Genomic DNA, 26,074 nt, shown 5'->3' with positions numbered 1-26,074 from the left:
CTGGAAACTGGAGGAACAGCACCTCATATTTCGCCTGGGCAGTTTACAGCCCGGTGGTATGAACGTCGACTTCTCCAACTTCAGATAGCTCCTCTGTCCCTCCCTTCCCCTCCTCCTTCCCAGATCTCCCTCTATCTTCCTGTCTCCACCTATATCCTTCCTTTGTCCCCGCCCCCCTGACATCAGTCTGAAGAAGGGTCTCGACCCGAAACGTCACCCATTCCTTCTCTCCTGAGATGCTGCCTGACCTGCTGAGTTACTCCAGCATTTTGTGAAATAAATACCTTCGATTTGTACCAGCATCTGCAGTTATTTTCTTACACACCCTGACAAACATGTTGCTGCCCTGGTGGCGGTGGAGGGAGATACGATGTTGGTGTTTAAGATGCTTTTATGCAGGTTCATGGACATGCAGGATCACGTGCAGGCACAGATTAACTAGGGACAATTTACAATTTTACCGAAGCCAATTAACTTTCAAGCCTGCACGTCTTTGGAGTTTGGGACCGGAGCACCCGGAGAAAACCCGCGCAGGTCACGGGGAGAACGTGCAAACTCCCTACAGACAGAGCCCGTGGTCGGGATGGAACCCGGGTCTCTGGCGCTGTGAGGCAGCAGCTCTACCCGCTGCGCCACTGTGCCGGCCCTGTTCTGTGTCACTGGTTCTGAAGCCAGAGCTGCCTCTCACTGTGCTCTGGCAGTGAGGGATCCAGTGAGAACACAGGGGGGAGCGGACATTCACAGTGAAGTCTCACTCAAATTTCCTGCAGCTTTTGACGCGGTGTTTGGTTTTGTTTTTGCAGATACAAGATGATCGGCAGCGGTTTGCGTTTGTGCGGTCCCAGAGGGTGGACGGGTCAGGTCCCAACCTGCCGAGGTCAGTCCGCCCGCAACACCCCCCCCGCAGTCACAGCCTGACCTTAAAGCACAGACAGGCAGCATCTCTGGAGAGAAGGAATGGGTGACGTTACAGGAAAGAGGAAAGACGTTCTTGCCTTAGAGGGAGTACAGAGAAGGTTCACCAGATTGATCCCTGGGATGGTGGGACTTGCATATGAGGAAAGACTGGATAGACTGGGCTTGTACTCGCTGGAATTTAGAAGACTGAGGGGGGATCTTATAGAAACATATAAAATTCTTAAGGGGTTGGAGAGGCTAGATGCGGGAAGATTGTTCCTGATGTTGGGGGAGTCCAGAACCAGGGGTCACAGCTTAAGGATAAGGGGGAAGTCTTTTAGGACCGAGATGAGAAAACATTTCTTCACACAGAGAGTGGTGAGTCTGTGGAATTCTCTGCCACAGAAGGTAGTTGAGGCCAGTTCATTGGCTATATTTAAGAGGGAGTTAGATGTGGCCCTTTTTGCTAAAGGGATCAGGGGGTATGGAGAGAAGGCAGGTACAGGATACTGAGCTGGATGATCAGCCATGATCATATTGAATGGCGGTGCAGGCTCGAAGGGCCGAATGGCCTACTCCTGCACCTATTTTCTATGTTTCTACAGTCTGAAGAAGGGTCTCGACAGCAAAACGTCACCCGTTCCTTCTCTCGAGAATGTTTAGGAAGGAACTGCAGATGCTGCTTTACACCCAACATAGACACAAATCACGCCTGTCCCGCTGAGTTACTCCAGCATTTTGTGTCTATCTTCGGTTTAAACCAGCACCTGCAGTTCCTTCTGACACACACACCCCTTAAGGGACCTGCCTGCAGCACTGTTGGCTACATGGTATTTGATTACATGAGCGTTTCAGTGAGGTACCAATGCAGGATTACAACGACACCCATGCCTGCATTTGCACCCGAGATCAGGCTGTATGAAACTACAAACTGTAAGCTCCAATTACACTCTTCCTTCTCATTTTACAAGACGATACGATAGAACTTTATTTATCCCAGGAGGGAAATTGATCTGCCATCGGTCATAAAACACGAAATACACGAAACATGAAACTAAAGTGACGAGTGGAAAGGATTGGGGATGGGCAAAGATCGGGGAGGGTGGGCGGGGGGGGGGGAGTCAGTCTACCCCACGACAGGAGGGGAGGGGGGGTTGTACAGTTTGATAGCCACAGGGAAGAAGGATCTCCTGTGGCGTTGTGTGCTGTGTCTCGGTGGGACCAGTCTGTTGCTGAAGGTGCTCCTCAGGTTGGCCAGTGTGTGTCATGGAGGGGGTGAGCTGTATAGTCCAGGATGCTCCGCAGTTTCAGGAGCATCCCCTCCCCTCCAACTCCACCCCCTGGACAGAGCCGGCCTTCCTGATGAGTTTGTAAATCCTCTTACTGATTTCTGTTCACCTGACTCACTATTAAATCATTTTAATTTCATTTTTAGTCGTTGGAGTGCAGGAGGCTGAGGGGTGATCTTGTATACAATCATGAGGGCAGCAGAATGCACAGGCTTCTACCCAGAGTAGGAGATCAAGAACTAGAGGGCATAGGTTCAAGGTGAGAGGGGAAAGATTTCATAAGAACCCGGGGGTCAACATTTTCACGCAGAAGGTAGACACAAAATGCTGGAGTAACTCAGCGGGTCAGGCAGCATCTGAGGAGAACATGGATAGGTGACGTTTCACAGAGTGCTGGAGTAACTCAGTGGGACAGGCAGTATCTCTGGAGAACATGGATAGGTGACGTTTCACAGAGTGCTGGAGTAACTCAGTGGGACAGGCAGTATCTGTGAGGAACATGGATAGGTGACGTTTCACAGAGTGCTGGAGTAACTCAGCGGGTCAGGCAGTATCTCTGGAGAACATGGATAGGTGACGTTTCACAGAGTGCTGGAGTAACTCAGTGGGACAGGCAGCATCTCTGGAGAGAAGGAACTGGGTGATGTTTGTGGTCGAGACTCTTCTTCAGACTGCTTTTCTGAAGTCTGAAAAAGGGTCTCGACCCTAAACGTCACCCATTCCTCTTATCCAGAGATGTTGCCTGTCCCGCTGAGTTACTCCAGCATTTTGTGTCTATGTTGGGTGTAAAGCAGCATCTGCAGTTCCTTCCTAAACATTCTCACGCGGATGTACGGAGCGATCGTAGATTGCTGACGCCCGCACTAATGAAGAATCTGCCAATCTCCGCCTTAAAAATATCCACCGACGGCCTCCACAGCTGTCTATGGCAATGAATTCCACAGATTCAACACCCTCTGACTAAAGATATTCCTCCTCATCATCTCCATTCTAAAGATATGTCCTTTTATTCTGAGGCTGTGCCCTCTGGTCCTCAGACTCTCCCACCAGTGGAAACATCCTCTCCACATCCACTCTATCCAGGCCGCTCACTATTTGTTTCAATGAGGTCCCCCCTCAACCGTCTAAACTCCAGCGAGTACAGGCCCAGTGCCGACAAACACACATCATAGGTTAACCCTCTCATTCCTGGGATCATTCTTGTAAACCTCCTCCAGACCCTCTCCAGAGCCAGCACATCCTTCCTTGATATAGAAACATAGAAAATAGGTGCAGGAGGAAGCCATTCGGCCCTTCGAGCCAGCACCGCCATTCATTGTGATCATGGCTGATCATCCACAATCAGTAACCTTTGCCCAACTTCTCCCCATATCCCTTGATTCCACTAGCCCCCAGAACTCTATCTAACTATGGTGCCCAAAATTGCTCACAATACTCCAAATGCGGCCTGACCTGGCGCCTTATAGAGGCTCAGCATTACACCCCTGGTTTTGTATACAAACCCACTCGAAATAAATGCTAGCATTGCGTTTGCTTTCTTGACGACCGATTTGACCCATTCAGGAGGCAAAGTCAATGAGGATGTACCTGACCATCAACTGGAAACCATCACCTTTCATTCTTTGTCGTAGTGTCTACTGCAGCCAGAATTATCAACGAGATGATGAGGCAGGGCCACCAGCTGATCACTAAGGAGGAGAGTGTGATCAAGTCATACTACCACCTCCTGGAGAACGAACGGGAGGTCCTGAGGATGAAGGAGAAGTTGCTCGGAAACATAGAGAAGTACGCCAACGAAAATCTCCTTTAAAGCTTTCCGACTTTTCATATTATTTCTCAAAATGGAATCGTCGGTTGCATTGTAGACGTGTTCTGTCCAAACCTGAGAAATTGTCACATTGGTCAAATCGGTTGCATGCCAATTTGTGGCACCTGAGTTTCCCTCGTAGCATGGGTGCGAAGAATCCAATAAAATTATCTTGAGTTTGGTGTCAAAGCGTTAATCTCATTTACTCTTTTCTCTGCGTAAACTATAATTAGCACCTTCCAATTGGCACACAATTTAGGTTCTGGAACACAGAGTGCTGGAGTAACTCAGTGGGTCAGGCAGCATCTGTGGAGAACATGGATAGGTGACGTTTCACAGAGTGCTGGAGTAACTCAGTGGGTCAGGCAGCATTTGTGGAGAACATGGATAGGTGACGTTTCAAGTCAGGACCTTTATGCAGGCTGAGCCGTTCCTATCCAGTGTGGAAACAGGCCCTCCGACCCAACTCGCCCACACCGGCCAACAATGTCCCAGCTACACTAGTCCCACCTGCCTGCGCTTGGTCCATATCCCTCCAAACCTGTCCTATCCATGTACCTGTCTAACTGTTTCTTAAACGATGGGATAGTCCCAGCCTCAACTACCTCCTCTGGCAGCTCGTTCCATACAACCACCACCCTCTGTGTGAAAACGTTACCCCTTGGATTCCTATTAAATCTTTTCCCCTTCACCTTGAACCTGTGTTCTCTGGTCCTCGTTTCCCCTACTCTGGGCAAGAGACTGTGTGCATCTACCCGATCTGTTCCTCTATAAGATCACCCCTCATCCTCCTGCGCTGCAGGGAATAGAGACACAGCCTTCCCAACCTCTCCCTGTAGCTCACACCCTCTAGTCCTGGCAACATCCTCGTAAATCACCGGGTGCTTCAGTTTCCTCCCACACTCTGAAGATGTGTAGGTTAATTGGCTTGGTATAATTGTAAATTGTCTCTAGTGTGTGTGGGATATTGTTTGGGTGTGAGGATCACTGGTCGGCGTGGACTAGCTGGATGAAGGAGCCGTTTCCCAGACGTATGACTGTTTAATTATTGCCTCACATCTGGCAATAATTAAAGTCCAGATATCATACAGATTTAACAGACATTTCCACCGTATAAGCAAGCTGTGAACACTCACAGAATCTAAAACGTAATGGGAATTGTGGCTATAACATGAGAATGATCTCAATCCTGGCTGCGCTCAATAATGGAATTGTTTATACCTGCGAACATCAGCAGCCTCTGCAAGCAGTCATGGACAAAGAACGGAATTCCAAACACTGGAATCACACTTGGCAGTAGCAACAAAGCTTCATATTCAACAGCGATTTTGTAGTTTAGTTTGAAGACACAGCGCGGAAACAGGCCCTTCGGCCCACTGAGTCCGTGCTGACCAGCGATCCTTGCTCCCTAACATGATCCTACACACACGAGGGACAATTTACAATTATACCAAGCCAATTAACCCATACGTCTTTAGAGGGTGGGAGAAAACCGACGAGGTCATAGGGAGAACGTACAAACTCCGTACAGACAGCACTCGTGAGATTTCAGGTTTTCCTTCCTAAAAGAACATCCTTCAATTCAGAGGCTGTGCCCTCTGGTCCTAGACTCTCCCACTATTGGAAACATCCTCTCCACATCCACTCTATCCAGGCCTTTCACTATTCTGTGCATTTCAATGAGGTCCCCACTCATTCTTCTAAACTCCAGCGAGTACAGGCCCAGTGCCGACAAACGTATCAGATAATAATCTTATCGAAACGTATAAGATTATTAAGGGGTTGGACACATTAGAGGCAGGAAACATGTTCCCAATGTTGGGGGAGTCCAGAACAAGGGGCCACAGTTTAAGAATAAGGGGTCGGCCATTTAGAACGGAGATGAGGAAAAACTTTTTCAGTCAGAGAACTGTGAATCTGTGGAATTCTCTGCCTCAGAAGGCAGTGGAGGCCAATTCTCTGAATGCATTCAAGAGAGAGCTAGATAGAGCTCTTAAGGATAGCGGAGTCAGGGGGTATGGGGAGAAGGCAGGAACGGGGTACTGATTGAGAATGATCAGCCATGATCACATTGAATGGTGGTGCTGGCTTGAAGGGCCAAATGGCCTCATAGAAACATAGAAAATAGGTGCAGGAGTAGGCCATTCGGCCCTTCGAGCCTGCACCGTCATTCAATATGATCATGGCTGATCATCCAGCTCAGTAACCTGTACCTGCCTTCTCTCCATATCCCCTGATCCCTTTAGCCACAAGGGCCACATCTAACTCCCTCTTAAATATAGCCAATGAACTGGCCTCAACTACCTTCTGTGGCAGAGAATTCCACAGACTCACCACTCTGTGTGTAGAAATGTTTTCTCATCTCGGTCCTAAAAGACTTCCCCCTTATCCTTAAGCTGTGTATACTGGTTCTGGACTCCCCCAACATCGGGAACAATCTTCCCGCATCTAGCCTCTCCAACCCCTTAAGAATTTTATATGTTTCTATAAGATCCCCCCTCAGTCTTCTAAATTCCAGCAAGTACAAGCCTAGCCTATCCAGTCTTTCTTCATATGAAAGTCCCGCCATCCCAGGGATCAATCTGGTGAACCTTCTCTGTACTCCCTCTAAGGCAAGAACGTCTTTCCTCAGATTAGGAGACCAAAACTGCACACAATACTCCAGGTGCGGTCTCACCAAGGCCCTGTACAACTGCAGCAGAACCTCCCTGCTCCTATGCTCCTATACTCAAATCCTCTTGCTATGAATGCCAACATACCATTCACTTTCTTCACTTCACTTAGCCTCCTCCTGCACCTATTGTCTAAACGCTCATCATAGGTTAACCTACTCATTCCTGGCATCATTCTCGTGAAACTCTGGACCCTCTCCAGAGCCAGCACATCCTTCCTCAGATATGGGGCCCAAAATTGCTCACAATATTCCAAACGCGGCCTGACCAGCGCCTTGTACAGCCTCAACATCACCCCCCTGTGACCAGCGCCTTGTACAGCCTCAGCATTACCCCCCTGTTTGTGTGTACAAGCCCTTCTGGCAGAGAGACTGCTGGGGGAGTGAATGTTTAGCGGAGCTGTGACATTCAGTCTGCTTCTCCCTCTGCAGGTGCTGCCCGACCTACAGGGCAGTCAGGCCATTTAGTTTCATGTCCAATTTGAAACACCTGTTTCTTCTGGATAGGAAAACAACAGGAACAAATTAAAACAGAAACCAAAACAAAAGGCACTTTAAAAATCTGGAGGTAAAATTGAGCCTTCACATGCACGGTTCAGATGGTAATGATCTACCCACGCCTGGCATCATTAGAAGTGTGTCTGGCAGGTGCCTGGATCAGATAGAACAGTCCAGTAAGGGAACAGGCCCTTCGGCCCACACTGTCTGTGCCAAGCACCACGCCAAGTTCACCTAATCTCCGCTGCCTGCATTTGATCCATATCACTCCATTCCCTGCATATTCCATGTGTCTAAAAGCCTCTTAGACCTCACTGCTTCCACCACCACCACTGCTGGCAGCATGTTCCAGGCACCCCCCCCCCCCCAGGTGTGGGTTCCTTTGCCCTGCTCCAGTATCTAGAGGGGCTGCTCCTTGTCTCCTGGCTGCACGTCACACCCACCACCCTCATTTAAGAATATCTGTTACACTTTGTATTATGGTGGCGGGTTTGTTTGTATTGTTTTGTCGGGCATATATCATTTTTGTAAATAATTGATTTGGTTATAAAAAGGTGTGGGCTCCTTGCAGGAGACCCCTGACCACAGCCCACAGGCCACAGGCAGGCCACAGGCAGGCAGGCAGGCAGGCAGGCCACAGGCAGGCAGGCATATCCCATGCCTCACACCAGGCTCATGTTAATACCAAGCATGCAATCCGTGGCCAGCTGACACCCGGCCCGCTCTCCACACGACTTCCAGCCCCACAGCGGGAAAGTGAGACATCAGCAATCCCACGCACCAAAATAATCCACAATCATCTTCCACCCTCTGACTCTAGTAATCGTGCGTGTAACACAGAGTGCCCCAGGCACAGACTGCTCTGCCAACAGGTCCCCTTGGAAGGATTTAAGAATGAGTTGTAATGTTCTACATCTTGTGAATTGGCAGAGGTGTGTGGATCTCCTAAGGGTCTCTGTGTGACTGAACCACTGGTGGACAGGAATGTGTTGGCGCTGTGGCAGCGAGCTGCTACCAGTTGCCACATCGCATCAGGCTGCAAATTGCTGACTCGAGCTTTTCGCACTGCTGTGGACGGATTACTGGGCCCTGGCCAAGACTCTCGCCCTGTGATCCACAAACAAGTTCAAGTCCCAACATGGCAGCCAGGGACTTGGCATCATAGAGTCAGAGTCATACAGAACAGAGTCACGGAGATACAGAGTAACAGAGACACAGTCACAGAGACACAGAGTAACAGAGACACAGAGACACAGAGTCACAGAGACACAGAGTAACAGAGACACAGAGTAACAGAGTCACAGAGACACAGAGTCACTAACAGAGACACAGAGACACAGAGAGACAGAGTCACAGTCACTAACACAGTCACAGAGTAACAGAGACACAGAGTAACAGAGTCACAGAGTAACAGAGGCACAGAGTAACAGAGTAACAGAGTAACAGAGACACAGAGACACAGAGTAACAGAGACACAGAGTCACAGAGTAACAGAGACACAGAGACACAGAGTCACAGAGACACAGAGAGACAGCGTCACAGAGTCACAGAGACACAGAGTCACAGAGACACAGAGACACAGAGACACAGGGACACAGAGACACAGAGACACAGGGTCACAGGGACACAGAGACACAGAGACAGTGTCATACAGACTGGAGAAGTCTGAAGAAGGGAGACTGCACCGTGTCTTCACTGACCAGCGATCCCCACACACTAACACTATCCTACACACACTGACCAGCGATCCCCACACTAACACTATCCTACACACACTGACCAGCGATCCCCACACACTAACACTATCCTACACACACTGACCAGCGATCCCCACACACTAACACTATCCCACACACACTGACCAGCGATCCCCACACACTAACACTATCCTACACACACTGACCAGCGATCCCCACACACTAACACTATCCTACACACACTGACCAGCGATCCCCACACACTAACACTATCCTACACACACTGACCAGCGATCCCCACACACTAACACTATCCTACACACACTGACCAGCGATCCCCACACACTAACACTATCCCACACACACTGACCAGCGATCCCCACACACTAACACTATCCTACACACACTGACCAGCGATCCCCACACACTAACACTATCCTACACACACTGACCAGCGATCCCCACACACTAACACTATCCTACACACACTGACCAGCGATCCCCACACACTAACACTATCCTACACACACTGACCAGCGATCCCCACACACTAACACTATCCTACACACACTGACCAGCGATCCCCACACACTAACACTATCCTACACACACTGACCAGCGATCCCCACACACTAACACTATCCTACACACACTGACCAGCGATCCCCACACACTAACACTATCCTACACACACTGACCAGCGATCCCCACACACTAACACTATCCCACACACACTGACCAGCGATCCCCACACACTAACACTATCCTACACACACTGACCAGCGATCCCCACACACTAACACTATCCTACACACACTGACCAGCGATCCCCACACACTAACACTATCCTACACACACTGACCAGCGATCCCCACACACTAACACTATCCTACACACACTAGGGACAATTTACATTTATACCAAGCCAATTAACGTACAAACCTGTGCGTCTTTGGAGTGTGGGCGGAAACCGAAGATCTCTGAGAAAACTCACGCAGGTCACGGGGAGAACGTGCAGACTCTGTGCAGACAGCACTAGTAATCAGGATAGTCAATTCTATCAATAACTTTTAAAAGAGGTTTGCGCAGATTCAGGAGAATGAGTGTATTCCTGAGAAGCAGCGCAGGACATTGGACTACAGATCAGCTGCTCTTCCAAAGAGCCAGCAGAGACAATGGGCCGAATGGCTCCTCCATTCTGTGTGCTTGTACTGTGCTCTGTTTGCAAGAGAGAGTTAGATTTAGCTCGTTGGGCTCACAGAATCAAGGGATATGGGGAAAAAGCAGGAACGGGGTGGATTGTGGGTGATCAATCGATCATATTGAATGGCGGTGCTGGCTCGAAGGGCCGAGCGGCCTACTCCTGCACCTATTTTTCCATGTGTTTATGTTTCTATGTGCTTCAATTATTCTATCAGGCCTACACTGAACAGCTGCTTTATAAAAGCAGCTTTTAAAGGGCATCGTTGAATGTGACCAACCTTTGCTGTCTGTGATTTGAACATTTGTGAATGGAATATAAGGTCAGGTTGATATTTACCTGATTCAAAGTGCACAAGAGGCAAATTTCTTTTATCACATTTACTGCCAGAAACAGTTCAGATACAAAGGCAAGATATTTTAAATAAACAGAACATTTTCAGATTTTCAAAAACAACAAAATGACATACAAAATGAAATCAGATGGAGGTGAGATCAGAACAGTGGTGCCAGATCAAAGGGTGAGGATGCAACTTAGCGTCAGGTAGCCCGACCCAAGTCACCTCTCCGTGGGACAACTGTCGGTGCCATCAGTAAGCTGATTGTCCAGGTGACCATCAGACCCAAAGTTCTCATTCCAGGAGAGGAGATCAGCCATGCGAGCTAATTACATGACCTCCAACTTCCTAGAGGGACAAGTGGCGTACAGCCACACGAGATTGAGCAACAACATGAGCAAGATCAGGCACTGACCCGTCCCCATTGGAGCTGATCAAGCAGGCTCACTTTAGGCTGGCCACGCATGGCAAGATAATGGAACATACACGAGTGAGTTGGTCTGTTTTACCATTTCAACATTTGGTAATGAAACCTACAAAGCCTCTGCAGACATCATATCCATTGGAAATTGAAAGAAAAATTAAACGTGTTAAATCTCCACTGGTTATGGAAGTTCCTGGTAATAAACCTCATTGGAACTCCCTGCAGGAACTAAACCTCACTTGGAGAACAATCAACAACCTTCTCAACACAACTGTAACCAAATGCATTTAGAATGAAACACATTTAAATAAACACGTCTTCGTTGCGCTGTTGTAAACATATTAAGTCACGTATTAACAACTCGAAGTCTCAACTCAATGAGTGCTTCACAACCCACCCATGCTACGGTTGGTCTTTGTGGAGATGAGATGAGTTGAATTAGAATGTTGCCAGACATTTGCAACGGTAGAATTTTGAACTGTGGGACAAAAAAAAAGAACATTTGAAAAAATCTTAATCTAAATCATCGATACGTAAAGGTACTGAAAATGGTCAGAACTAGGATAAATGCATTCTCAAGAGAATGGCCAGTAAACGCTTGAAATATGGTCAACAACTCATTTGTTGTGTGGCTGGTATTTAATTACAAAATAAAACAGCTTCAGCAGTTACAAGCAAACACTAGGAATCTGAAATAGAAACAGATTCACCAGAATGTTATAAATAGGAACTGCAGACGCTGGCTTATACCACAGAGTGCTGGAGTAACTCTGCGGGTCAGGCAGCATCTGTGGAGAACATGGATAGGTGACGTTTCACAGAGTGCTGGAGTAACTCTGCGGGTCAGGCAGCATCTGTGGAGAACATGGATAGGTGACGTTTCACAGAGTGCTGGAGTAACTCAGCGGGTCAGGCAGCATCTGTGGGGAACATGGATAGGTGACGTTTCACAGAGTGCTGGAGTAACTCAGCGGGTCAGGCAGCATCTGTGGGAAACATGGATAGGTGACGTTTAGGGTCGGGGCACTTCTTCACCAGAATGTTGCCTGCATTGAAGGACTTTAGTTTCTGGGGAGGGATTGAACAGGCTTGGCTTGACATTCCCTGGCGTGATGGAGGCTAAGGGGTTTAGTTCAGTTCAGTTTATTGTCACGTGTACCAAGATACAGTGAAAATGCATTGAAAAGCTTTTGTTGCGCGCTAACCAGCCAACCAAAACACAATACATGATTACAATCGAGCCACTTACAGTGTACAGATACATGATAAGGGAATAACGTTTAGTGCAAGGTAAAGCCAGCAAAGCCGATCAAAGATAGTGCGAGGGTCGCCGATGAGGTGGATAGTGAGATGTGAGGAGTGTTGAGCTGGGTATGGCAGATCCTGACAGGCATAGCAATCACACGCAACGTGTGTATTCAACAGATGCTGGAGTGGGGATTGTCAGAGAGCCTGTGTTTGAAATGTGAGCGCTGAGGCTTTGCCTCGAGAAGCTTCAGTGAGGAGGCTGAGAAGAACAACGGTAAGATAAGGTGAGGTCTTTTTCAACTTTCATCTTCAGCCTTACTGTGGATCGGACGGCAGGATCGGGTGACAATGTAAGCCGATTAACCCACAAACCTACACGTATTTGGGATGAGAGAGGAAACCGGAGCACCCGGAGGAAACCACTGCGGTCACAGGGAGAACATGCAAACACCACACAGACAGCACCCATAGTCAGGATCAAACACGGGCCTTTGGCAACCTGAAACATCACCCATCCATGTTCTCCACAGATGCTGCCTGACCCGCTGAGTTACTCCAGCACTCTGTGAAACGTCACCTATCCATGTTCTCCACAGATGCTGCCTGACCCGCTGAGTTACTCCAGCACTCTGTGAAACATCACCTATCCATGTTCTCCACAGATGCTGCCTGACCCGCTGAGTTACTCCAGCACTCTGTGTCATCGTTTATACTCAATGCTTACCTTTTCTCATTGTAGGTTTTTACTTGGTGAAGCTCATGTCAGGTGATCGGTGTGGACTTCCTGCTTGGCCTGTATTGGGTTGAGGGTTGATGTGAACTCTCTTACAAGATTTACATTGCCTGGTCCTACACCACCTGAGAACAAATTACAATTTAACACCAGCTCAGCATCTCATCAGTGAAAGTATAAAAACATGCTGTTGCCTGCCACCGATGTTGCCTGTCCCGCTGAGCTACTCCACCCCTTGGCTTTTTGCTCAGGATTCCAGCATTCCCTTGTGTCTCTCGCTTTGTTCCACAAATGTCCACGTCGCCACTCCCCAGAGAAACCCAGAGAGTAGTTAACAACACACCAGTGAACTGAATGCAACTTCAGAACTTCCCACATCTCCTTACAAAACCTGGGTAAGCATCTAAACAATTAGAAGACTTCTGCTGACACGAGTGAGAATCTATGCTATTAGCTGATTTAGTTAATTAGAGATATTGATATTTTGTTGTAGATGGTTGAAGATGGTTACTTTTGTTGTTGTCTTAGCTAATATAAAATGAATGCTTATTTTCAGTGGAAAGCAGTAAGATGGATGCTTGTGGCAGAAATGTTATCATTGGGAATGGAATGTGTTTGTCCCTCTAGGAGTGATAGGGAGTAGACAGAGACATCTAGGGGTTCTTTGTTCTTAAATTACTCCCTTGTCTGAGAGTGTAAGAAAATAACTGCAGATGCTGGTACAAATCAAAGGTATTTATTTCACAAAATGTTGGAGTAACTCAGCAGGTCAGGCAGCATCTCAGGAGAGAAGGAATGGGTGACGTTTCGGGTCGCGACCCTTCTTCAGACTGATGTCAGGGGGGCGGGACAAAGGAAGGATATAGGTGGAGACAGGAAGATAGAGGGAGAACTGGGAAGGGGGAGGGGAAGAGAGGGACAGAGGAACTATCTAAAGTTGGAGAAGTCGATGTTCATACCACTGGGCTGCAAGCTGCCCAGGCGAAATATGAGGTGCTGTTCCTCCAATTTTCAGTGGGCCTCACTATGGCACTGGAGGAGGCCCATGACAGAAAGGTCAGACTGGCAGTGGGAGGGGGAAGTTGAAGTGCTTGGCCACCGGGAGATCAGGTTGGTTAATGCAGACCGAGCGCAGGTGTTCAGCGAAGCGATCACCGAGCCTGCGCTTGGTTTCACCGATGTAAATAAGTTGACATCTGGAGCAGCGGATGCAATAGATGAGGTTGGAGGATGTGCAGGTGAACCTCTGTCTCACCTGGAAAGACTGTTTGGGTCCTTGGATGGAGTTGAGGGGGGAGGTAAAGGAACAGGTGTTGCATCACGTGCGGTTGCAGGGGAAAGTGCCCGGGGTTGGGGTGGTTTGGGTAGGAAGGGACGAGTGGACCAGGGAGTTACGGAGGGAACGGTCTCTGCGGAACGAAGAAAGGGGAGGGGATGGGATGATGTGGCCAGTAGTGGGATATTGTGTATTAAAACAGTTAGAGCAAGGCCGTGCAGCTGCGAGATTGCTTGCATATAGTAGATTAAAAGTTTCTTTCTCAATAACAACTCCTTATATGGGAGCTTGTGAAAGTAGGAAATGTTTTGAATCCACTCTAGATAAATTGATGTGTTTCCCCGAGAGCATGTGACTTGTATTAATGGTATTGTTTTCTCTGTAACCATGGGAATTGTATTAGAATTGTAATAGTTCCTTGATTTTATCTGTTACTTCCCTTTTTCCTTTCTGTATAAAAAGTAAACAATCGTGGAAAAGTGGTTCTTTCCCTCTCCCCAGTTGAGATCTTTACAGACACTAGCGTTGTATCTGGAGATCCTCATGGGAAGAACCCCACTATGGAATAAATCTGTTGTACTCATTCAGTATACGCATATTATTCAAGCTGAAGGTAAAGAACTCGGATTGTCACAAGGAACTGCAGATGCTGGTTTACCAAAAAAAGACTCAAAGTGCTGGAGTAACTCAGCGGGTCAGGCAGCATCTGTGGAGAGCATGGATAGGTGACGTTTCACAGAGTGCTGGAGTAACTCAGCGGGTCAGGCAGCATCTGTGGAGAACATGGATAGGTGATGTCTCGGGTCAGGACCGTATCAATGTGAAGAAGGGTCCTGACCCAAAACATCACCTATCCATGTTCTCCAGAGATGCTGAGAAGATGTTTGCTGTTCATTTAAAATAATATCAAGATTCAGATATCAGTGGTTGGCAATGGTTAACATTTCAGGAACAGCTGCAGGAAATCAAACAGCTAAACTTACTTTTCTTGCAAAAAGTCTAAATGAAAAAGTAACCCTACCACAGACAACATAGGAAATTGGGGACAATATTCGATCTAAAAAGGAGACATAATAATTTACCAGCAAAAGTAGCAACCCTGTGAAATTGGAAGCAGTTTGGATTTTAACTAAAAATGCCTGGAATTTGTTAACAGCAAAAATACAGCGTGGGTGCAAATGTGTAACGAATGTAAAGGTAGATGACAAGAACTACTAACAAATGAAAAGAGAAAAATTAGTGAAGACAAATCTAGGTCCTTTACCATCAGAGGTACGAGAATTTATAGTGAGGAGCCATGAAATAGCAGAACAATGGAACAAATACTTTGACTCGAAGATAGACCGAAATGCTGGAGTAACTCAGCGGGACAGGTAGCATCTCTGGAGAGAAGAAATGGGTGAAGTCTGAAGAAGGGTCTCGACCCGAAACGTCACCCATTCCTTCTCTCCAGAGATGCTGCCTGATACGCTGTGTTACTCTAGCATTTTGTGTCTATCTTCGGTTTAAACCAGCATCTGCAGTTCCTTCCTAAATACTTTGGCTTCTGTCTTTTTGGATAAAAAGAACTTCCCAGCGGTGCAAGGGTACCAGGATTCTCACCGAACGAGATAAAAATTGGTAAAAGAAAATAGTGCAGGAGAAATTAATAGCCTAATGATCCTTATCCCAGAGTATGAACAGAGAGAGCCATGGAAACAGGGTGTGGGTTGGACCCATTTATCCCCACTCTTTGCTTTCTGTCTGTCAACCAATTTTCTATCCATGTCAGTACCCTACCCCCAATACCATGTGCTCTAATTTTGCCCACTAATCTCCTATGTGGGACCTTGTCGAAGGCTTTCTGAAAGTCGAGGTACACCACATCCACTGACTCTCCCCTGTCAATTTTCCTAGTTATATCCTCAAAAAATTCCAGTAGATTTGTCAAGCATGATTTCCCCTTCGTAAATCCATGCTGACTCGGAATGATCCCGTTACTGCTATCCAAATGCTCAGCAATTTCGTCTTTTATAATTGACTCCAGCATCTTCCCCACCACTGATGTCAGACTAACTGGTCTATAATTACCCGTTTTCTCTCTCCCTCCTTTCTTAAAAAGTGGGATAACATTTGCTATCCTCCAATCCTCCAATAACACGATGATTTAAACAGGAGAGAGAGAAGAGTGGGAATAAATGTCTAATTAGCTTAACTTTTGAATCTATTATCACTGATACGATAAATTAGAGAACGTTAACAAGCTTCATGTACAAAATCATGAAAGTGAGTCTCTTGCCCAGAGTAGGGGGATCAAGAACTAGAGGACATAGGTTTAAGGTGAGTGGTGAAAAATATAATAGGAACTTTTTCACACAAAGGGTGGTGGGTGTATGGAACGAGCTGCTGGAGGAGGTAGTTGAGGCTAGTACAATTGCAATGTTTAAGTGACATTTAGACAGGTACATGGATAGGACAGGTTTAGAGGGATCTGAGCCAAACGCAGGCAGATGGGACCAGTGTAGAAGGGGCATGTTGGCCGGTGTGGGCAAGTTGGGCCGAAGGGCCTGTTTCCACGCAGTATCACTCTATGACTCTATGTTTGAAACAGCCAACATCAATTTATAAAAGGGAAGTTGTGTTGCACAACCCAGCTAGTGATCTTGTTTTTGGGTGAGGTCGGTGTTAGGATATGGGCTGGGTCACTGCAAACTCAGTGGGTGGAACATGCAAGTTTTGCCTGAGATAAGCCACCAAAAGTGAATCATGTTGATGCAAGATGAGTGTGAGCAAGGGTCTCCACCCAAAAAGTCATCTATCCACATCATTGCTGACTGACCCGCTGAACTATTCCACTTTGTCACTGTTTATGTTACCGGCGATTCTGAGGTAAACCAACAACAGCAGTTTCTACAGAAACCCTTATCTTATTATTTCAAGCATGCAGTGTCAGTTCCGTTACATTTGTTTTCCACCAGCATCCTTTGTCAGATATGGGGCCCAAAACTGCTCACAATACTCCAAACGTGGTCTGACCAGCGGCTTATAGAGACTCTGCAATACATCCCTGTGTCGGGTCGAATCCCTTCTTCAGGCTGGTCCGAATGGTTTTAATTGTTTCCAGAAGTTGCAAAGAGATTACAATACGATAGCTTCTCACCTTTTCTTCTTAATATGTGACACTCCCGCAGTAACAGCGATCCCAGTACAGAACGATGTAATGCAAACGGCAACTATGCCAATCGTTCCTGAAAGGATGCACATGATTACACAATGAGTGACTGCAACAAAGGGGTGTTATCTGGAGAAATAAGTGAATATATCTGTAATGTTACCACGGACTGAGCCGGTAATAATATTTGTCTAAACTCTAGCTGCTGCTATTCTGAAATTTCCATGTAAAATGTGGTTTATCATAATCATCGAGTCATAGAGTGAGACAGTGAGGAAACAGGCCCTTCGGCCCATCTTGCCCACACCGGCCAACAATGTCCCAGCTACACTAGTCCCATCTGCCTGCGCTTGGTCCATATCCCTCCAAACTTGTCGTATCCATGTACCTGTCTAACTGTTTCTTAAACGTAGTGATAGTCCCAGCCTCAACTACCTCCTCTGGCAGCTTGTTCCTTACTGTAGATGGTTTTGCGGACAAGTGGAATTTTGTGCATTTCACCAGCAGCCCTGAGTACCCACAGAGCAACGGACTTGCAGAACGGGCCGTCCGCAGCGCCAAGCATCTGATGGAACAGGCGAGACTTTCCAACACTGATTTGTACTTGGATCTCCTAAACCTCAGGAATGTTTCCAGGGATCCGGCCATGGGGTCACCTGCTCAGCGTCTGATGTCAAGGAATACCAGATCTACTATCCCGATTGCCCAGCGCCAGCTGCAACCTCGGGTGCTGGAGCCTGCCTCCGTGCAGAGGCGTATTCAAGAGAAGCATGACAGCCAGCGGCGTTCCCACGATCGGTCGTGCAGACCACTCGATCCTCTTTTGCCTGGACAGGTTGTTCGGTTGCAGACCGCCGGCGGTCACTCCCGTCTGGCCACCGTGGTTGGGGTGGCCGACTCACCTCGTTCGTACCTGGTGGACCATGAGGGCACCATCTACCGAAGAAGCCGACAACACCTGCTTGCGGTTAATGAGCCAAAGCCGCAGCCCCCGGGACCCTATGCCCCGCCGCTCTCATACCAGCAGCCGGCTGCCGTCCCGGCCAGCGTTCCTTGTATGCCTCGGTCCCCATATCGCGCGCCCGGTTCCCCTCTGCGCGGGTCCCCTGTTGCCGGTTCCCGCTCTCCCGGTTCTACCACCGCACCTCCCTTCCCTGGTTCCCCTGCTGCCTCGTGTCCTCCGGTTTCTTCTGCTCTTTCGGGGGGAGGGGGAGACATTCGTACGCGCTCGGGCCGGATTAGTAAGCCACCTGTGCGCTATGGCGATTTTGCTTAATTCTGTTATTAATTCTGTTGTTGTGACAACAATCTGTTTAATTTTCTAGGGGGAAGGATGTAGATGGTTTATATGCAACCAATAACATAGTTACCTCAGTACCATTAACCCCGCCTAGTTAACATCAATCATAACGCCTTCCCTTCCTGGGTACAGTTCAGTAGAGGAACGTAGCCAGTGCTTGAAGATGTATTGTAATACGCTGTGCTATCATTAAAAGATGTTGTACGCTTTAAGAGTTTGTGAAGTATTAATGTACACTTACACCCACCACCCTTTGCGTGAAAAAGTTACCCTTCAGATTCCTATTAAATCTTTTCCCCTTCACCTTAAACCTATGTCCTCTGGACCTCGATTCCCACACTCCAGGCAAGAGACTCTGTGCCTTTTCCCGATCTATTCCTCTCATGATTTTGTACACAATGAAATTCATATAAACATAATGAAATTAACATATACATAATGAAATTAACATATACATAATGAAATTAAAAAATCAGTGATAGCTGATGTATGTTACCGCATGCATGGTAAGGTATTAAAACAGATATGCAGATAGCAACAGGGTGAAAGCCATAGACTTTAATGGCCCCATTATTGATGGTGTTCCCTTTGTGCAAGAGGCTGAAGGGGCAGAATCTGTTGGCACGATCCAAGATGGTCTCTTGAAACAGAATGTGGATGGATTGACTGGGGGAGGGACTGACCCGGACTTTGTATTGTGAAACACACCTGGCCAGGTGACCATTACAGGAAGGATGTGGAGCCCAAGTCAGTGGATAATTTTAAGGCAGAGACAGACAAATTCTCCATTAGAACGGGTGTCGAGGGTTATGGGGAGAGGGCAGGAACATGGGATTAGGAGGCAGAGATCAGCCGTGATTGCATGGTGGACTCGACTCGATGGGCCGAATGGCCTACTTCTACTCCTATAACTTGTGAACCTGTTAATGGAGTGAGAGGGAAGGCAAGGGTTACTTGAAGTTAGAGAAGTCAATATTCATACTGCTGGGTTGTAAGATGCCCAAGTGAAATTCTAGTGTGTTTATTTGTACAATTACCCACATCACAGCTCTCTTACATTACATACACTCATACACACTTGCAAAGGATGCAACCGTAAAATAAATTAAACAATGTTTATAAATATAATGGAAAACTTGCATTATCTAAGTGTCCTCACCAAGCACTTGCTTCCTTTTTGCTGTAGGATTGAACAAAACAAAGATTAAATTGGCCGTGTACCAGTTCTCAGCTGAACAATATAGGTAATGTTTAATTTATGGACGTCTTAGGTTACTACTAAAATAGACCATTGTCAGACGGAGTGAGGAAATATTAACGATGAAACTAAACTAATAACAGAAATGACCACAATTTTGCACATTAGTTAGAGGTGCTTTTCTGGCAAAAAAACACAAAAGGAGAAACAACCCAACCATGAACAGAACTGGAACCTAAATGGTCAGAACCTTTTCTCCAGGATGGAAAACCAAACATGAGAGGGCATGGGTTTAACACGAGAGGGGCAAAGTTTAAAGGAGACATATGGGGCAGGTTTATTACACAGAGGGTGGTGGGTGCCTGGAAGGCGCTGCCAAGGGTGGAGGCAGATACGATAGTGGTGTGTAGGATAGGTACATGGATATGCAGGGAATGGAGGGATATGGATTGTGTGCAGGTAGATAAGAGTTGGTCTTGGCATCACGTTCGGCACGGACATTGTGGGCCGAAGAGCCTGATCTTGTTCCTGTGCTGTACTGCTCTGTAGGACAAAACTGTTGCTCAGTTCTAAGATATTTTGGGATGAACCATAAATAGTCGTCTTACTGGCAGTGTCCACGTCTTGTGAATGAACAAAAGGAACAAAAGGAAAAGAATCTGTGCAAGTAAACATAGAAAATAGGTGCAGGAGGAGGCCATTCGGCCCTTCAAGCCAGCACTGCCATTCAATATCATCATGGCTGATCATCCAAAATCAGTACCCCATTCCTGCTTTCTCCCCATATCCCTTGATTCTGTCAGCCCAAAAAGCTAAATCTAACTCTCTCTTGAAAACATCCAATGAATTGGCGGCCTCCACTGCCTTCTGTGGCAGAGAATTCCACAGATTCACAACTCTCTGGGTGAAGAAGTTTTTCCTCATCTCAGTCCTAAATGGCCGACCGCTTATTCTTAAACTGTGACCCCTGGTTCTGGACTCCTCCAACATCGGGAACATTTTTCCTGCAACTTTGTAATGAAATTTTAAAAAAGATAAAGAACATTGATTTCCACTTTCAGAGGTGGTGAGGTAAGGCAAGGGTGGAAACGGTTTATCTGCTCAAAGTTCATCCTGCATAAAGATAGACACAAAGTGCTGGAGTAACTTGGCGGGACAGGCAGCATCTCTGGAGAGAAGGAATGATTGATGTTGCAGGTCATGACCCTTCTTCAGCTGAGAGTCAGGGGAGGGAGAGACACAGAGACATGGAAGGGTCAGGTGTGAAAACAAATGACCACGCACCATTTCCCCACAATGTGTGTAACTGATAAAGCAAACTCAGACGTTAATACTAGTTTAATGGGGAACAAATTGGTCTCTTTCCCAGGAACATGATTGTGCAATCAATTTAACTGTACAAAGGATGTCTGTGGCGATAGACAAGGACTGGGGAATTCCAGGCTGATTTTATAACGGGTCATTACAAAAGAGGTTTGGCACGAACCAGTGTTTACGAACACCGAAAGCCAAAGGCACATCCAACTGTGGGCGGCAGTAGAGTTGCTGCCTTACATCGTTTGTAGCGCCAGAGACCCGACTTGGGGCTACTGACTATCCCGCGGTCTAGGCTTAAGCTCAGGGGTGACCGCGCTTTTGCGGTTGCAGCTCCTAGACTGTGGAACAGAATCCCTCTCCCCATCAGAACTGCCCCGTCCATCGACTCCTTTAAGTCCAGGCTCAAAACCTATTTCTACTCCCTAACGTTTGAGGCCCTCTGAGGGGGCGCTGTGAACTGTTTATGTATGTGCTGTTATGTTTGTGTGCCATTGTGTGTTCATTCTTAGTACCTGAACTGATGTACAGCACTTTGACAATAGACAATAGACAATAGACAATAGGTGCAGGAGTAGGCCATTCAGCCCTTCGAGCCAGCACCGCCATTCAATGCGATCATGGCTGATCACTATCAATCAGTACCCCGTTCCTGCCTTCTCCCCATACCCCCTCACTCCGCTATCCTTAAGAGCTCTATCCAGCTCTCTCTTGAAAGCATCCAACGAACTGGCCTCCACTGCCTTCTGAGGCAGAGAATTCCACACCTTCACCACCCTCTGACTGAAAAAGTTCTTCCTCATCTCCGTTCTAAATGGCCTACCCCTTATTCTCAAACTGTGGCCCCTTGTTCTGGACTCCCCCAACATTGGGAACATGTTATCTGCCTCTAATGTGTCCAATCCCCTAATTATCTTATATGTTTCAATAAGATCCCCCCTCATCCTTCTAAATTCCAGTGTATACAAGCCCAATCGCTCCAGCCTTTCAACATACGACAGTCCCGCCATTCCGGGAATTAATCTAGTGAACCTACGCTGCACGCCCTCCATAGCAAGAATATCCTTCCTCAAATTTGGAGACCAAAACTGCACACAGTACTCCAGGTGCGGTCTCACCAGGGCCCGGTACAACTGTAGAAGGACCTCTTTGCTCCTATACTCAACTCCTCTTGTTACGAAGGCCAACATTCCATTGGCTTTCTTCACTGCCTGCTGAACCTGCATGCTTCCTTTCATTGACTGATGCACTAGGACACCCAGATCTCGTTGAACTCCCCCTCCTCCTAACTTGACACCATTCAGATAATAATCTGCCTTTCTATTCTTACTTCCAAAGTGAATAACCTCACACTTATCTACATTAAACTGCATCTGCCATGTATCCGCCCACTCACATAACCTGTCCAGGTCACCCTGCAGCCTTATTGCATCTTCCTCACAATTCACACTACCCCCCAACTTAGTATCATCTGCAAATTTGCTAATGGTACTTTTAATCCCTCCGTCTAAGTCATTAATGTATATCGTAAATAGCTGGGGTCCCAGCACCGAACCTTGTGGTACCCCACTGGTCACTACCTGCCATTCCGAAAGGGACCCATTTATCCCCACTCTTTGCTTTCTGTCTGTTAACCAATTTTCTATCCATGTCAGTACCCTACCCCCAATACCATGTGCCCTAATTTTGCCCACTAATCTCCTATGTGGGACCTTGTCGAAGGCTTTCTGAAAGTCGAGGTACACCACATCCACTGACTCTCCCTTGTCAATTTTCCTAGTTACATCCTCAAAAAATTCCAGTAGATTTGTCAAGCATGATTTCCCCTTCGTAAATCCATGCTGACTCGGAACGATCCCGTTACTGCTATCCAAATGCTCAGCAATTTCGTCTTTTATAATTGACTCCAGCATTTTCCCCACCACTGATGTCAGACTAACTGGTCTATAATTACCCGTTTTCTCTCTCCCTCCTTTCTTAAAAAGTGGGATAACATTTGCTATCCTCCAATCCACAGGAACTGATCCTGAATCTATAGAACATTGAAAAATGATCTCCAATGCTTCCACTATTTCTAGAGCCACCTCCTTAAGTACTCTGGGATGCAGACCATCAGGCCCTGGGGATTTATCAGCCTTCAGTCCCATCAGTCTACCCAAAACCATTTCCTGCCTAATGTGGATTTCCTTCAGTTCCTCCATCACCCTAGGTTCTCCAGCCCCTAGAACATTTGGGAGATTGTGTGTATCTTCCTCAGTGAAGACAGATCCAAAGTAACGGTTTAACTCGTCTGCCATTTCTTTGTTCCCCATAATAAATTCCCCTGCTTCTGTCTTCAAGGGACCCACATTTGCCTTGACTATTTTTTTCCTCTTCACGTACCTAAAAAAACTTTTGCTATCCTCCTTTATATTATTGGCTAGTTTACCCTCGTACCTCATCTTTTCTCCTCGTATTGCCTTTTTAGTTAACTTTTGTTGCTCTTTAAAAGAGTCCCAATCCTCTGTCTTCCCACTCTTCTTTGCTATGTTATACTTCCTCTCCTTAATTTTTATGCTGTCCCTGACTTCCCTTGTCAGCCACAGGTGTCTCTTACTCCCCTTAGAGTCTTTCCACCTCTTTGGAATAAATTGATCCTGCAACCTCTGCATTATTCCCAGGAATACCTGCCATTGCTGTTCTACCGTCTTCCCTGCTAGGGCCTCCTTCCAATCAATTTTGGCCAGCTCCCGCCTCATGCCTCTGTAATCCCCTTTGCTATACTGTAATACCGACACTTCCGATTTTCCCTTCTGCCTTTCCATTTGCAGAGTAAAACTTATCATGTTGTGATCACTGCCTCCTAATGGCTCTTTTACCTCTAGTCCCCTTATCAGATCAGGATCATTACACAACACTAAATCCAGAATTGCCTTCTCCCTGGTAGGCTCCAGTACAAGCTGTTCTAAGAATCCATCTCGAAGGCACTCTACAAACTCTCTTTCCTGGGGTCCATTTCCAACCTGATTTTCCCAGTCTACCTGCATGTTGAAATCTCCCATAACCACCGTAGCATTACATTTTTGACACGCCAATTTTATCTCCTGATTTAACTTGCACCCTAAGTCGAGGCTACTGTTTGGGGGCCTATAGATAACTCCCATTAGGGTCTTTTTACCCTTACAATTTCTCATTTCTATCCATACTGATTCAACATCTCCTGATTCTATGTCACCCCTTGCAAGGGAATGAATATCATTCCTTACCATCAGAGCAACCCCACCCCCTCTGCCCACCTGTCTGTCTTTTCTATACGTTGTGTACCCCTGAATATTCAGTTCCCAGCCCTGGTCCTCTTGTAGCCATGTCTCAGTGATCCCTACAACATCATACTTGCCCATGACTAACTGAGCCTCAAGCTCATCCACTTTATTTTTTATACTACGCGCATTTAAGTACAACACTTTAACTTCTGTATTTACCTCCCCTCTCACATCGTTCACAATTGGCCCTGCCCTTAATTTCTTTTCCGCTCTAGAACTTCTGTTCCCATTCTTCCGAGAGTCTTTTGCAATATCTCCTGTATTCCCTTTTACCTCATCTTCATATTCACAATTTGTTAACCCCTCCCCCCCACTACTTAGTTTAAAGCCACAGGTGTCACACTAGCAAACCTGCCTGCCAGAATGTTTGTCCCCCTGCTGTTAAGATGCAACCCGTCCCTTTTGTACAAGTCACCCCTAGCCCAGAAGAGATCCCAGTGGTCCAGAAATCTAAATCCCTGCTCTCTGCACCAGTCCCTCAGCCATAAATTCATACCCTCTATCTCTCTGTTCCTGGCCTCACCAGCACGAGGTACCGGTAGCAGTCCAGAGATAACCACCTTCGACGTCCTACTTCTCAGCGTTTTTCCCAACTCTCTAAACTCCCGCTATAGCACCTCCTTCCTCTTCCGCCCGACGTCATTCGTGCCCACGTGCACAACGACTTCAGGTTGATCGCCTTCCCTCGCTAGGATTTTCTGAAGCCGGTCTGTGATGTGTTGAACCCTGGCACCAGGGAGGCAACAGACCATCCTCAAGTCCCTCCTGCTGCCACAGAATCTTCTATCCGTCCCTCGGACTATGGAGTCACCGACCACTACGGCTCTTCCAGCCTTCGGTCTCCCCTGTCGTGTATCCTTGCCAACAGGTCCGCCACTCGGACTGGAAACGTCTTCTGCCCCGACAGTTCCCAAGAGGGTATACCTATTTGCAATAGGCACAGCCACTGGGGTCTCCTGTAGTCCACGTCCACTCCCCCCGGAAACAGTCTCCCACCTTCGCTCGACCTGGACCCTTGGCGTGACAGCCTCACAATAGGTCCTGTCGAGGAAACTCTCGCATTCCCGGATGGCCCTGAGGTCATCCAACTGCCTCTCCAACTCCACCACACGTCCCTTCAGGAGCTGCACCTGGACACAGTTCTTGCAGGTGTAGCTCCCAGAAGCTCCCGTGACGTCCCTGTCTTCCCACATCCTGCAGGAAACACACCGCACCAACTTTTCCGCCATCACCTTGTGCCTATAACCAGCTCTGGCTTAAAACAATGGTATCCTCCTCACCTCAGCCTCCTCGCCGAAGACTCGCAGCCAAAGACTCGCACTTTTCTCACTGGGCTGCACCTGAACAGGGCTGCACCCTTTTGTGAGCCTTGCTTATATCACCAATTTAAATTGCCTGATTGTCCAATTTACCTGACTTCTCACTTAAACTGCCTGTTGAACTGTGATTAGCATTTACTTTACTGCTCAGCCAACGGGCGTCCTTGCTCTGCTCCCGGACTTTTCAAATTGACTACTACTTCCTTTTGGCGCTCTTTTTAACGTGGGTCAACGTGGGTTGTTTTTAAATGTGCTATGCAAATAAAATTGACTTGACTAGACTACGGGTGCTATCTGTACGGAGTTTGCACGTTCTCCCCACAACCGAATGGGTTTTCTCCGAGATTTTTGGTTTCCTCCCACACTCCAAAGACGTACAGGTTTGTAAGTTAATAGGTTTCTGTAAATTATA

General features: G+C 47.2%; 1 protein-coding gene across 2 annotated transcripts in view; it reads right to left on the bottom strand.

Annotated features, from left to right (window-relative positions):
* Positions 1 to 10,450: 10,450 nt before the first annotated feature.
* The window catches only part of LOC144605180 (zona pellucida sperm-binding protein 3 receptor-like), a 43,172-nt gene continuing 27,548 nt past the window's right edge, over positions 10,451 to 26,074 (bottom strand). For both annotated transcript variants that reach the window (XM_078420268.1, XM_078420269.1), the window contains 4 exons: positions 19,689 to 19,709; positions 17,218 to 17,305; positions 12,794 to 12,927; positions 10,451 to 11,299 (listed from right to left, as the gene is read on the bottom strand). In XM_078420268.1, the coding sequence (XP_078276394.1) occupies positions 12,813 to 12,927; positions 17,218 to 17,305; positions 19,689 to 19,709 (224 nt within the window). In that variant the 3' untranslated portion in view covers positions 10,451 to 11,299; positions 12,794 to 12,812. The remainder of the gene's footprint in view (positions 11,300 to 12,793; positions 12,928 to 17,217; positions 17,306 to 19,688; positions 19,710 to 26,074) is intronic.

This window comes from Rhinoraja longicauda, chromosome 24 (genome assembly GCF_053455715.1).
Source record: "Rhinoraja longicauda isolate Sanriku21f chromosome 24, sRhiLon1.1, whole genome shotgun sequence".
NCBI lineage: Eukaryota > Metazoa > Chordata > Chondrichthyes > Rajiformes > Arhynchobatidae > Rhinoraja > Rhinoraja longicauda.
Note: the sequence above shows the minus strand (reverse complement) of the source record. Positions and strands in the feature narration are given on the sequence as shown.